At 41.1% G+C, this 14,951-nt stretch overlaps 1 protein-coding gene and 1 pseudogene across 1 annotated transcript; one reads left to right on the plus strand and one right to left on the minus strand.

The window, feature by feature from the left end:
* Window positions 1-1,680: 1,680 nt before the first annotated feature.
* On the plus strand, window positions 1,681-1,796 carry LOC120598490 (uncharacterized; annotated as a pseudogene).
* Window positions 1,797-10,981: 9,185 nt separating this feature from the next.
* CCIN (calicin) lies at window positions 10,982-12,924 on the minus strand. The gene has a single exon (XM_039856849.1). It carries the CDS (start codon window positions 12,811-12,813, stop codon window positions 11,047-11,049), a length of 1,767 nt encoding a protein of 588 aa, XP_039712783.1. The 5' UTR covers window positions 12,814-12,924; the 3' UTR covers window positions 10,982-11,046.
* Between the last annotated feature and the right edge of the window lie 2,027 nt (window positions 12,925-14,951).

A 14,951-nucleotide genomic window follows, 5' to 3' on the forward strand; every position in this document is an offset into this window, starting at 1 on the left:
CCCTCTACTGGGTATTTACCCCAAAGATTCGAAAACTCATATCTGAAAAAAATATTTGCACACTGATGATCATAGCAGTATTATTCATAGTGGCCAGGATGTGGAAGCAACCGAAGTGTCCTATGATAAATGATTGGCTAAAGAAGCTGTGGTACATATATATGATGGAATATGATCAGCCATAAGAAGGGATGAAATACTGCCATTTGTGACAACATGGATGGACCTTGAGATAATCATGCTAAGCAAAATAAGCCAGACAGAAAAAGTTGAAAACCACATATCACGTATATGTGGAATATAAACCTAAAAGCAACAAATGAACATGACAAACAGAGACTCATGGATGTGGATAATCGACTAATGGTTACCAGAGGTTAGGGGGAGGGGGAAGTAGGGGAGATAGATGGGGTAAAAGGGATGAAATATGTGGTGACATTAAAGAATTAAAAATAAATAAATTTTTTTAAAAAGAAACTTCTTCAGGAGTTTACACCTTTACAACTTTAGATTGGTCTAGTCTTCACCTGCATATAAGACTTTGAGAACTGAATTGACCATCATCCAGGTCCCAGGCTAGCCACTGGGTGGAGCACACATGGGACAGATCGGAATCCCATTGCAAAGTCTTTGAAAATTGAAATGAAATTCTAACTACAGCTCACAAAATGTCAGTTGGAACTTATGGCCTGAACCTAATTATGCCAATTGCATACTATTATAAAACATATCAACATTCTTCATAGTATTTAAACAAGACCCAGAGTCTCATATCATAATAGTCAATATTTAAGATACAATCTAGAATTACTTGGCATAGGAATAACCAGGAAAATTTTCAACTTGCAAAAAGAAAGACAATCAACACATGTCAATACCAAAATAACTTAGATACTGGAATTATCTGACAAAGACTTTAAAGCAGCTCTAACAAATAACTGCAAATACCTTTTGGAACGAGTGGAAGACCAGAAACTTCCAGTAAAGAAATGGAAAATATAAAGAATAACAAAATAGAAATGTTAGAGCTGGAAAAAAATTAACTCACTGGATAGACCCCTAGGAAAATAGAGATGACAGAAGTAAAAATCAGGGTACATGGAAACTCATATAAATTAGTCTGAATAACAGTGAGGAAAAATAAAATGAAAAAACTCCAGGGACCTAAGGAACGACAAAAGTCCAACATTTGTTCCATCAAACTTCCATAAAGAGAGGAGAAAGAGTGGAGAACTGGAAAAATATTTGCAGTAGTAACAGTGAAAACTTCCCAAATTTGGCAAAAGACATAAATCTATAGAGTAAAAAAGCCCAGTGAACCCCAAATAAAATAAAGCCAAAGAAATCTATATCTAGACACATAATCATAAAACTGCTGAAAACTAAAGAAAATTAAAAAATCTTCAAAGCAGCCAGACAAAAATAACATATTGACAGGGGAACAATGATTTAAACAAACATTGACTTCTCATCAGAAACTATGAAGGCTGGAAGGAGGTGGCATGGCATTTTTAATGTGTAGGAAAAAAAAAGAACCATCAAGTCAGAATTTTATATCCAGTGAGAATAACCTTCAGTAATGAAGGTGAAATAAAGGAAGGTATCCCAGAAAAAGGAAAAGTAAGAAAATTCATGGCCAGCCAACATGTTCTAAAAGAATTGCTAAAAGAAATTTGTTAGGTCTACGGCCATGCCACCCTGAACAAGCCCTATCCTGTCTGATCCCATTTGATCAGGGTCGGGCCTGGTTAGTACTTGGATGAGAGATCACCTAGGAAGACCAGGTGCTGTAGGCATAAAAAATAAAAAAAATAAGAGATTTTAAGCTGTCAAGTTTCCTGCAATCTGTGAGGTCAACCAAGGGTTGCCTCACCTATAAAAAAAAAAAAAATTTGTAGGATGTAAAGTTCTTAGAGTGGAACTTATGGTTTTAAATGCTTATATTAGAAAAGAAAAACCTCAAATAAATAATCTAAGCTTCTGCCTTAAGAAACTACATAAAGAAGAACAAAATAAACTGAGCAAACAGAAGGAAAGAAATAATAAAAAGAAGAGCATAAATCAATGAAATTGAAAGCAGAATCAAGAAAATTAATGAAACCAAAAGCTGGCTCTTCAAAAAAAAATCAATAAAATAAGTCTCTAGCAAGATTGTTGACAAGAGAGAAAACACAAATTACCAGTATCATAAAATGAAAGACCCTGCAAACATTAAAAGGATAGAATATTATGAACAACTCTATACATATATATTTGACAACTGAAATGGACAAATCCTGAAAGCCACAAACTACCCAGATTCACCAAAAATGAAATGGAAGATCTGAATAGTCCTATAACTATTTAAGAAATCAAATTTGTAATTTAAAACCTTCCACAAAAAAAAAGTCTCCGGGACCAGGCAGTATTGCTGGCCAGTTCTACCAAATATTTAAAGAAGTATCACTAATTCTACACAATGTCTTTAGGAGAGAGAAGGAAAGAGAGAGGGAGAGAGGGAAGGAGAGAAGGGAGCACTTCTGAATTTATTTTATGAAGAAGTATTACTCAAAATTAGACAAAGGGAATACAAAATATGAAAACTGTAGGTCAATATCCCCTAAGAACATAGACACAAAAATCCCCCAACAGATATTAGCAATGGAATTCAGTAAAATATAAAAAGAATAATGTATCATGACAATATGGAGTTTACCCCAAGATGCAAGGCTGGTTCAATATTTGAAAAATAATTCACATTATTGACAGGGGAACCATGATTTAAACAAACATTGACTTCTCATCAGAAACTTTGAAGCCTGGAAGGAGGTGGCATGACATTTTTAATGTGTAGGAAAAAAAAGAACTGTCAAGTCAGAATTTTATATCCAGTAATGAAGGTGAAATAAAGGAAAGTATCTCAGAAAAAGGAAAAGTAAGAAAATTCATGGCCAGCCAACATGTTCTAAAAGAATTGCTAAAAGAAATTTGTTAGAAATGTAATCTACCACATTCATAGTCTAATGAAGAAAAACCACATAATTCACAGAAAAAAAATTTTTGACAAAATTCGACATTCACTTATAAAATCTCAGCAAGCTAGGAATGGAACAGAACTTCTTTAGCTTGATAAAAGACATTTATGAAAAACCTATCATATTTAATGGTGAAAGACTGAATGCTCTCCCCCTAGAATCAGGGGCAAGTCAAGGATGTTCCCTTTCATCACTCCTATTGAACATTGTACTGGAAGTCCTAACCAGTACAGCAAGATAAGAAAAAGAAAGAAAGGGCATATAGATTGAAGAGAAAGAAATAAAATTGTCCCTATTTATACATAGCATGATTGTCTACATAGAAAATTTCAAGAAATCTACCCCCTAAAAACTCCTAAAATAAGTTAAGTTTAGCAAAGTTGCAAAGTACGTGGTCAACACACAAAAATCAATCATTTCTATATACTAGCAATGTACAATTAGAAACTAAAATTTAAAAAATACCATTTATAATAGCTCCATATAATAATTTTACAAATAAAAACCAGAGTGAATATTTAGCAAATGGGATCCAGTAACATCTAAAAAAACTATATAATTACTGAGACTCATAATTATATAAAAATATATAATATGTGATTTAGGTTTATCCCAGGAATGGACAGATGGTTTTACATTGACAAATTAATAAAAGACTTTAGTCTATCAAGACTAAAGGAGATAACATACTCATTTCAATAGATGCAGAAAAAGTATTTGATAGCATTCCGTATCATGATATAAAAACAAAAAAACAAAAAAAAAAACCTCTTAACAAACTTGAAATAGAGGAAACCTCCTTAAAGAAAAATCAAGTCATTATTTATACATGATATAATTGTGTATATGCAAAGTATGGAAAGATCTACAACTAAATTATTACAGAGTTCTTTATATATTCCAGATACAGGTCCTTTGCTACATAGGTGATTTGCAAATATTTTCTTCCGTGTGTGGCTTGACTTTTCATTCTCTTAACAGTTTCTTTCCCAGAGCAGCTTTTCATTTTGATAAGGTCCACTTTATCAGATTTTTAAGGATCATTTTTTTGGTGTCATATCTAAGAAATTTTTTCTTAACTCCAGGTTACAAAGATTTTCTCTTACAAATTTTATATTTTTACATTTAGAGCTATGATATATTGAGTGGAGAGAAGATATTTATCACATGCACAACTAATAAAGGGTTCACATCTGGAGTATCCAAAGATCTACAATTTGCTAAATACAAAATCAATATACAAAATCAAATCAACAATTTGCTAAACATAAAATTAACATACAAATCAACTGTATTTCTACAGACTATAAAAAGAGAAAATGAATTTTTAAAGAATCCTGTCTGTACCAATATATCTACAAATATATAATTTTCAAGTACCTAGGAATAAATCTAACAAAAGTTGTAAGAGACCTCTTAGTATAAAACTAAGAGAAATTAAAGAAGACCCCCCCAAATGGATATGCCATGTCCATGAATTTTAAAAATTAATATAAATATATGAAATTTTCCTAAACTGATCTATAAATTCAGCACAATCATAATCAAATTCCCAACAGGATTTGTTTTTTGTGGATCTCGACAAACTAATTCTAAACCGTATAAGATATGATAAAGCTAGAGTAATGGAAACTGTGGTATTGGCATAAGTTCAGACAAATAGACCAATGGAATAAGAGAGCTCATAAACACATCCACCCAAGTATGGACATGTGATTTATGACAAAGGCGGCACTACAGAGAAGTGAGAAAATTGGTACTGGGACAATTATATAGCCATATGGGATATTTGTAACCTCAGGGGAGAATGATTTATTCAAGTATTGAAGAGCAGTAACCAAAAAGGAAAAGACAAACTAATTAATATTAAAAGACACCATTATGAAAAGGCAAGCCAAAGTGGGAGAAGACCTTTACTACATGTGTAACTGATAAAGAGCTCATATCCAGGATATATTAAGAATTCTAACAAGTCAATAAGATAGTCAACCAAATAGAAAAAAGAAGCAAAGATTTCACAAAAGAGGAAATTCAAATGTCCAACAAACATGAAAAAGTGCTTAACCTAATTATCAATCAAGAGAATGCAATTAAAACCACAGTGAGATAGTACTTTATATCTGATTGGCTATAAAAAGAGTCTGACAATACCAAGTATTGGCAAGCATATAGAGCAACATGACCTCTCATATACTACCGGTGGCAATGTAAACTGGCACAATCACTTTGCAGAATAGTTTGGCATCAGTTAGCAATTAAGACAGCAATTTCACTCATAGGTACGTGCCCTAGATAAACTTAACTACATGTACACCAAGATACATTCATGAAAATAGTATTATCGTAATTGCCAAATTGGAAACAATCCAGGTGTCCATCAATGGGACACTGGCTAAATAAAATGATATATTCACATGACAGAATATTATACAGAATGGAATGGAAAGAACTATACCTACATATAACAACATGGATAAATTACAAAACATAATTTTGCGTGAAAGAAGCCAGACGCACAATAATTAATATGGTTCAGTTCTTTTATGTTAAGTTCAGAAACAGGCCAAACTAATTTATATATTAGAAATGTCTATTGAAAACAAAATGCTTACTTAGATGCTAAAAGCAAGGAACACATAAAGTTCAGAGGGGAAGGGGTTATAATCAGGAAGAGGGCGGCATAGGAGACTTGAGGTATTGGCAATGTTCTATTTCTTGAAGTCAGTAGTAGTTACACAGATATTTACAATATTTGCAATAATTTATTAAGCTACATAATCATGTATCATCACTTTTTAGTGTGATATGCATAACGAAAAAAGTTTTTAAATGTTATGTGTCTAAATAAGCATTCTAACTTACATGTGATATATTTTCTTTTGTTCAAAGATATACACCACTCTTGGAAGTAAATGTGGAACTTTTTATGTTTTCCTTTAAATGGTACAAAATCTGCAACTAGACAGGAGAATGGGAGCTCTCATTTTTGAGAATGGTGAAAATGCAGAGAGGACATGCTTGGTAGCAGATATTTTCTAACATACTTTTTAACAAATCTTGAATATTCTAAGACGGACGAATAGGTAGGAAGACAGAGAGATTTTAGTTATGATTCCATGGCCTGAATGAAATAAGGTACTATGACCATCAGTGTTTCCGAGCCATGCTGTCTTTGTTTTATCCTCACAGAACTCTTCCTCTGGAGTAATGCTTTCTCGGATAACAGTTGAGCATGGAAGAGACAAGGTTATTAAACAACTGTCATAAAAAATAAGCCCATGAAAAGATGCTCAACACATTAGCCCTCAGGGAAATGCAAATCAAAACCACAGTGAGATGCCACTTGTTCCCACTAGGATGACTATATTTGGAAAGGGAGATAATAAGGAGTGTTGGTGAGAATGCTTACAAATTGGAACTCTGTCAACACATGCAAGTGCAAATGTAAAATCATTCAGGTGTTTTCGAAAACAGTCTGGCAGTTCCTCTAATAGTTAAACATGGAGTTACCATTTGATCCAACTATTTTTCTATTAGATATATACCTGAGAAATGAAAACATATGTGAACACAAAAACTCATACACAAATGTTCATAGAACATTATTCGTAATAGCCAAGACATAAAACAACCCAAATGCCCACAAACTAACTTATAAATGGATAAATAAAATCTGGTATTATCCATGAAATGGAATAATATTCAGCCATAAAAAAGAATAAAGTAGTGGCACACGCTACAACGTGAACGTTGAAAACATTGTGTTAAGTAAAAGAAGCCAGATAAAAGGTTGTATATTATTTGATTCTATTTATATAAAATATCTAGAATAGGCTAATCCATAGAAACAGAAAATAATTGAGTAGTTGCCTAGAACAGGAAAGATCAGTAGGTTAGAGGGTGACAGCTAAGAGGTACAAAGGTTTCTTTTTGGAGTAATTAAAATGTTCTAAAATCGATTGTGGTAATGATGGCAAAACTCTGTGAATATACTAAAAGCCATTAAATTGTATACTTTAAATGGGTGAATTATATGGTGTACGAATTATATCTCAAGAGATCTTTAAAAATATTTAAAAAGTCATCATTCCATCATGCTATTTAGCATTTCTAAACAACCCAACTTGGGCCAAAGTATCCCAGTTTTAAACACCACACTTTACACCTTAATGGAAACACTGTATAGATGAGACAGAAAAATACAACAAACTCTTCTTTGGATATTGGTGTCCTGATGAAAGGAGGCTTCACTGATGCTTCACTAACACCAATTTATATCCTCATGTGACATCCTGGGACAGTGCATTCTAGGAAGTATTGGGATGGGTAAAGTTTGCTTTGTGTGTGTGTGAGAGAGGGAGAGAGAGAGAGAGGGAGGGAGAGAGAGAGAAAGAGAGAGAGAGTTTGAAAGATAATTTTGAAAGAAAAGATGGGAAAAAAGAACTAGAATGAAATCTCCACTGAGGTGTATTCTCAGGTTGATCAATTTTAGGAAAATGTTGAGGATCTGGAACTGATTCCCTTAAAACTATGCATGCCTGAATTTCCCTTGGGAAGACTTCATGTACCCTAGTTCGAAGACCTGAGTTGTGATTCAAAAGCCTTGTTTTTCAAGGCTGCAATCTCTGCTAAAGTTTCCCTAGCAGCAAAAGTCAAGAATTTGAGTCTGATTCCTACATTCAGCTGGGCCAGCCTCCTCAAAGTGCTAAGCCCCACATGGATGCTCAGCCTCACAGTCTAATTTTAATGTGAGAAAGGAGGAAGGAAGGGCCACATTCAGTTAATATATCAAATTATAATTGCACTTTGCTAAAGATTTCTCATTTTAGCAGTGATTCTGCTGCAGGTGGGCACAGTCAATACTGTCTACTGCAAGGAAAAGGTATAATACTGAGAAAAGGACGAAGAGGACAGTGTCATCAGGAGAGTCTGGTGGCACAGTGGGAACAGAAGCCAGCCTGAGCAGGTTAGAGGTTGATCTGGAGCCAAGCCACAGAACATAGCAAAAATGTAGGAAGCTCAACCAAGGAGATAGATGGGCAGATAGTAAGAGGAAGACCTCAGAGCTGAGGAGGGTTTGTTTTCAGGATGGGAGAAAGTTGAGAATATTTATGAGATAAAGAGAAGAAATCAGGAAGGAGATGTGAGAGAGGGAACTGAGAAGCCTGAGAAGTTGACGGAATGAAGAGATAGGGGAGGGATCAGCTTTGAATTGTGGAAGGACACCTGGGGAGCCTCTTCCTTACTGCGTAGAAAAGAAGGGGCAGCTCTGCAGAGATTTTTGGTGGACATGGGATTATTTATGGAGCTCAGGTCATGTGACCTCCATTTCTCTGAAGTCCTGGTGGCAGAATGAGAAGTGGCTGAGAAGGAAGATAGGAGAAGGGCGGGGCCCTAGGATACCAGTGAGGGTTGGAAAATCAGCTGTAGGGAATGGCAGCTGGAGGCAGTAAGAGGTGACTCAGTGGTCAGCAAAGCTTGGTGGCGGGGGGTGGGGCAGCTGGGCTTAGTTGCATGAAATCTGTAAGACTTCATTCTTCCATCTGGGAGATGCAATGAGTTGGGGGCTGCCCAGAGTTGGAGAAGTTAGAAATGTGGAAGAAGTTCCAGGGGAGAGAGGTTTAGCCATGAAGTCCAAGGTTCCAGCATGGAAGGAGGAAAGACCTGGGCAGAAGGGTGAGCTTTTCATATAGGGAGGAGGCATGAGAATTACATACTAAGTCAAGTTGTATTCAGAGCCTGCTATGTGCTACCTGACATGGGAACCTGGCTGATCAGCATATGGCCAAACAATGAGGAACCTATGGGAAAATTCCTGCTGAGGTTTCCAACAACCACTTCCCCATGCCTTTATCACTGCATAGCCATCTCCGGAGAGGAAAACAGATTTAAACTGAATTCCTCGAATATTTGGGGTCTCTCAATCTCTCTCATTCTCTATCTCTGGGAGACCACACTCTAAGGAGTGTTATTCTTTCTCTAAAAATCTCTCCTTTCGACTCTGACTCTGGCCTGAGCTTGAATTCTTTCCTGTGCGGTATCAGGACCCTCACTGACTCTCTCTGTGCAGGATTCGGATTCTCACTCCAGGGAATTTGCCCTGTCTTGCATCACTTTGAAGAGAGAGGCCACCAAACAGGGAGATCAGGAAGATGGTGCTGAGCAGGTTGAGCAGGACCGAGTGGGGAAAGCAGGGAGGAGAGCAGATTCGAACCACAAGGGTATCTAAAGTGTCCTGTGTGTATAATACAGGACTAGCCTCATTTGGCCTTATGTATGTGCTTAGACCAAACTGAGCCATGCTGTGGGTGTAAAATACATACTGGACTCTGAAGACAACGTGAAAAAAAATGTTAAATAGCTATTTAACAAATATTCGCATTGATTACTTGTTTAAGTGATATTTTGAGTATTTTGGGTTAAATAAAATATATTAAAATTCACCTGTTTTTACCTTTTTAATGTTGCTACTAGAAAAGTTTAAATTCACACATGGCTTGCATAATATTCCTGTCACCAGATACTGGTATAGATACTCCCTCCCAGTGACATGGATTGTCTGTGACATGGCTGTGGCCCCAGCACCTGGAACAGGGACCTATACAGAGAGGCCTCATTAAATGGTGTGTGTGTGTGTGAATTGATGAGTAGATCAGTTAAATTCATGAATGAACGGGTGAATGGGTGAACAAGGAATATATGTGGTGTTCAAGGACTTGGTCAGTTTTTTCTAAATTGTTGAGGATTATATGTGAGTTCACAGATGAATGAAAGAGAAATAGAGGTAGTTAGAAATGAGGAAAGCTCACTAAGGCTTTGAGGTAGGAAGTCTCAAAGAGCATTTTATGGGACCAAACTTAATATAAGGGCTGAAGAACCTGGACCCTTGCCTCACTCCTTTATTTTCCTTTTAAAAAGTCCTCCTGTAGCACTTCTTAATATATGCCAGGGACTGTCGTAGGCATTTTGCATATAGGAACTCATTTAAACTTCACATTGCCCTATGAGGCAGACGCTCTTATTATTTCCCTTTTACAGTTAAAGAAACTAAGGCATAGAGATGTTAAGTAACTTGCCTAGGATTATCCAGTAAATGATGGAACTGGTATTTGAACCAGACCTTCTTTCCCCAGTGTCCATACTCTATTACACCATCCTGTCTCTTGTCCTGTCATCTCGCCCCATCCCCAAGCTGCTCTCCAATAGACAGAGGTATTTTTCTTCTCCTTTTACTGATCTCTCTTCCAGAGAGTCCCTTGGACCTCGTATTCCTAGAGAAAGTTCTCAGTGAAACTTGCTTACTGGAAACAATTGTAAGGAACCCCCCAACTTCTTCATAAAGGACACACAGACACACCTGTAACTGCAAGGTCAAATACAACAACCAGATAACCTTGCCTCTCCCTCTCCTACGACCCTCTGCCCCCACCCCATTCACTATGCCTAGATCCCTGAGCCAGACCCACACCAAATTCTTCCTCCCCAGCCCAGGGGACTCTACTCCCTAACCTGGGATTGGCCCTCCCCTGCCTTTCTGGGCAGACTAGAAGGAAGTGAGTGTTGGAGGAGCCTGAGACTTCATAACTAAGCAAATGCTTTACCTGTCAGTCTAGCAGATGCCTGCAAGGTGACTACATGGGTATAGAATAGGGAACTTTCTAGACATCACCTTGGCCAGTGCCCAAGAAAGGCCTCAATCCCATCCACCAGAGTCTTCTTTCCAGACTCAGGTTGGATTTATCCAGTGACAGAATGGCCCTGAACTACCACCCACTGGGAGCCAGTGCCCGGGATATGCCTCAGTCTTACCCACCAGGGACTCTTTCCCAGACTCAGCTTAGATCCCACCAGTGACAGAGCCGCCCTGAATTTCTACCCAATGGGAGCAGCCCTAGCCCAGGATTTCCATCTTCAGGGCCAAACACAGATTGGAACACTAAAAAGGAATCAACAGGCCATCTTCCTTTCTTTCTCTCTCTCATTAAATTGTGAATAATAATGCATTTACTTATTCTCCCACTTAAAAAGTTGTTTAAATCCTTTGAAGAATCTTGCAAGGTAGCTTGGCTAGACAGCAGGCAGGACAGTCCAGTGCCTCTGGTGGGGGGGCCACGGTCTTCCACTCTCCTGTCTTTTGGTCCAGCAAGTAGGCGTTTGGATTGATAGTGTAGTCCTTTGTCTGGACATCGGTAGCTGTGGTGACACCCCCGCATACAAACACTTTGTTGTCTCCAATGGAGCATATGGCATGGGACACATCCAAGGGGCAGTTGTTGGGCAAGAGAGGCACTGAAGTGGTCGTCTTGCTGGCCTTTATCTTCTGCAGGTTGATTTCCACACTCTGCCGGTGGCTGTGCACACAAAGGATGTTGTCCTGCTGGAAAGAGAGCAGGGGCCTGTGGTTGAACTCAATGGGGAAAGTGATACACTGGACCACGTCCCCAGTGTTGGTGTCAAAGCAGTCTACCACCCCAACCCGGGAAATGAAGCCCTTCACCAAGCACCGTCCCGTAACAATGTACAGGTTCCGGTCACCCTTTGTGATCACAGCTGTGCCATCCATAGGGATGCTCATCTTCCCTGCCAGGCACCAGGCCTCCTTGCGCTCATCATAGCGATAGATGTTAGAGACATACCGCCTTGGGGCAATGCTCCCACCCACTGAGTACACTGTCCCTCCGCAGGTCACCATGGTGTGGAAGACAAGCCCAATTGGCAGGTCAGGCAACTTGGTCCAGGAGTTGTCATCCATGTCATATCGCCAAGCTGTCTTCAGCCCTGAAATCTGCTCAGTGGTGCCCCCAGAGATGTAGATGTAGCGACCAGCAGAGGTGGCACTAAGTGCTGCAGCCCGATAGGGCATCTCTGAGAGCTTCAACCACAGGTTCTCCTGTATAATATAAGCAAACACTCCATCGTTGAACTTGCCATGGGCCTTCTGGCCACCTAGGATGACCACTGAATCAAGCAGGGCCCCTTTCCGCTGGTAGCTCAGCAGGCTGGATGGCTTCTCCTGCTTGCGGTCCACAAGGACACTCTCAATCAGGGCTGCATGCGCAGAGCTGTTCTCTATGCCCATCAACTTGTTGCTGGCAAACATCAGCGTCTTGTTGGAGACAGCATTAAGATTGATGTAACTGAAGAACTTCTTCACATACTTTTCCCGCTCATCCTTCCGGAAGTACACCCAGTTGATGAGTGCGCTGAGAGCCTGGTCCTCATTGAGCACATGCAAGTTTTCATCTCGGAGCAGGCGGCCAAAGATGATAGGTGGACAGCGCATGAAGTGCATGGAGCCTTCAGGACTGGCCCAGTAGTGGAAGTTGTCCCGAATGCCGGAGTAGGCCAAGTCCGACACCTCTTTGAGTTCAAACAACTCGGCCAAGAAGAGGTAGCGTAAGCAGTTGGCACGGCGGATGGACTTAATCAAGAAGTCATTGCAGTGGATTCTAAGGCGTGGTGTGTTGAAATACTGGGCCCCACGAAGGAGTTCCTCCACATTCTGCTCTGAGATCACCACCTTGCCACTGTAGAAGTAGTCCAGGAGCTGGTCCACTGTGGCTGGACTCAGGTAGTTGGGGTCAATGGTGATGAAAAGCTCATCGGTGTTCTTCATGTCGTTGCTGGAGATAAGGCTCTTCACCAGTGGAGAGACAGCTGCCAGCACGTTGCGATGTGCAAAGAAGACATGGTGGTCCACAGTCAGGGCCATGTCCCAGTACTCTTTGCGTTTCCTCTGTTTGTTCAGGTTCTGCAGCACGAAGCTGTTGTAGTTTTTCTCAGTGAATTCTAATTTCATGGTGCTTCTTGCTGGGGCTGAGGCAGAAGATCAGCAGCAGGTACTGGAGAACAGACTTTCTCAGGCCTTTGGGATTCAGATTGATGGTTGGTTGCAGAGCAGTTGATCAGGGAGGAGTGGGGATGGGAGAGAGGATGATGTCATAGAGTGGATGAGGTCATCACAATGCAGGCCCCCCTGAGGCTTGTCTCAGAGGCACAGGCCTTTCTCCCCTCTGATGGTTTCAACCTGCTGAGGCCAGACACTCTACCAGGAACGAGTGCTCAGGGCCCAAAGCTCAGGAGGAAACTCCGAGATGGGTTGCGACCTCAGTTCAAGGCTGCTTCTGAAATGTCAGAGCCAGTTTGGGTGGGAGTGGTGGAGGGAGGGATAAGGGGAGGCTTGGGGAAGGAAAGAGGGTATTAGATCATCTAGAAGAATCCCCCCATTTGTACAGGAAGAAAACTGAGGCCCAGAGAAGAGATAGGACTTGCCAAAGATCACATAGCCAGTTAAAAATGGAGCAGGGCCTGGAGCCCAAGTCTTCTGTAACTTAGGACTCTTCCCACCCTTCAAGAAAGCCCTTTACTACTCAGCTTTCCCTAGTCTCTGATTCTTTGGCCTTGAAGTAACTTTCTCTGCCAAGGCTCCTGGGCATCAGAGAAGAAAAGCTGTCCTTTGGCTTTTGACCTTTGTGGCCACAGATACCATTTTTTAAAAAAATAGAGGGAGAGGTGGGAGCCACTCATTGGAGCAGAGATGCAGTAGTTATCCAACACTAGGAGATAGGAGAGCCTCTGAAGCCCTGATTATTTCAGTTTTACGGCAGACTGGGACATTCTTTCTACATTTCCAAGTGTCTTGTTGTAAAATGTTAGGGGCTGCGGTGAGTCAGCTCTCTCCAAGTGTGGACTTGGGCAGGTTGCCCATTCTCTCTAAAACTCAGTTTCTGCATCTATGAGATGGGAATAATAGTACCTGCTTCGAAGATTATTAAGAGTTTAAATGAGAAAATGACTAGAGAGTGTTAAGCACCGTGTCTGGCTAGTAGCAAACGTTCAATAAATGCTAGCTGACGTTACTTTATTACTATTACATTAGTTCGCCAAGAGCTGGCATTTCTGGATGCTCCTTTCATAAGTACTTGTCGGCGTGGTTTTTGGGAAGTCTGGAATCCCCCGGTCCCCTCTGGGCAGGATCCCTGCGCCTCCTCCGGCCACGCGGTGGGGCTGAAGGGTTACCTCCTGCCAGGGAGCCAGCCAGCGGACCCGGCGCGCCCCCTCCGCCCCCGCCCTCGCTGCGCCGCACCCCTCTCCTGGGTGCGGGGAGCCGCAGGGTTTTCCCTTTTCCGCTGGCCTGCCACACAACCGCGTTCCCCCGGGCAAAGGCGGCAGTGCAGGTCTACCCGCTACGATCACCTCAAACACGCCAGTATCCACTTGGGTAATGAGCCCCAGATGGAGTGTGCAGGACCCGGCGGCCGGGCAGGAGCCTTCTCAGATCCACCCCTCGGGGCCGCGCCCCGCGGGGTGCTCGCAGACTCCGCTAGCTCGGCACCCCAGTCTCTCAGCTGGTGTGGGGCTCCCGCAGTTCCCGTAGCGTCTGTGCCGAGAAAGGATAAGGGCCAGCTGGAGCACCCTCCTCCACCTTCCCCCACCATGGAGGGGGCTGGCTCCTGCGGGGCCCCACCCAGAGCCTTTGGAGACGTCCAGGAAGGGTATCGTCATGCAGGCCCCAACGGTATTGCGAGATGGTGCAGAAAGAACCTAGGCTCGGGCTCCCCCGACCCAGTCTCTTCCATCCTGGGTCTTAAGCCCCACTCCTGACTCTCAGCCGGTCCTTCAGGCTCCTACTAGGATAAAGTGTCACCCGGAGCCTTGGAAATGTGAGCCCACCAGCTCTCTTCTTCCTTGGCTTAGTGAGTTCTCATTACCATTCACTGTTTTTCTCTCATCCTTTCATCCCAGACTTGGCTTTTTCTTTGATTATTTGAAAATTATTTAAAAGTATCTACCTTTTAATATTGAATTTGTTCACCTTGATGCCTGAACAGGATAGAGGCACTCAGTCTCTTGAGATACCTGTCGCCACAAGGCTGAAGGCTAAGAACTTCTGTTTTCCCTATGGGAAGAAGGCTTAGATTGCAGCCTCTCCACCAC

Source organism: Pteropus medius, unplaced genomic scaffold, assembly GCF_902729225.1.
Source record: "Pteropus medius unplaced genomic scaffold, Ma_sr-lr_union100, whole genome shotgun sequence".
Taxonomy (NCBI): domain Eukaryota; kingdom Metazoa; phylum Chordata; class Mammalia; order Chiroptera; family Pteropodidae; genus Pteropus; species Pteropus medius.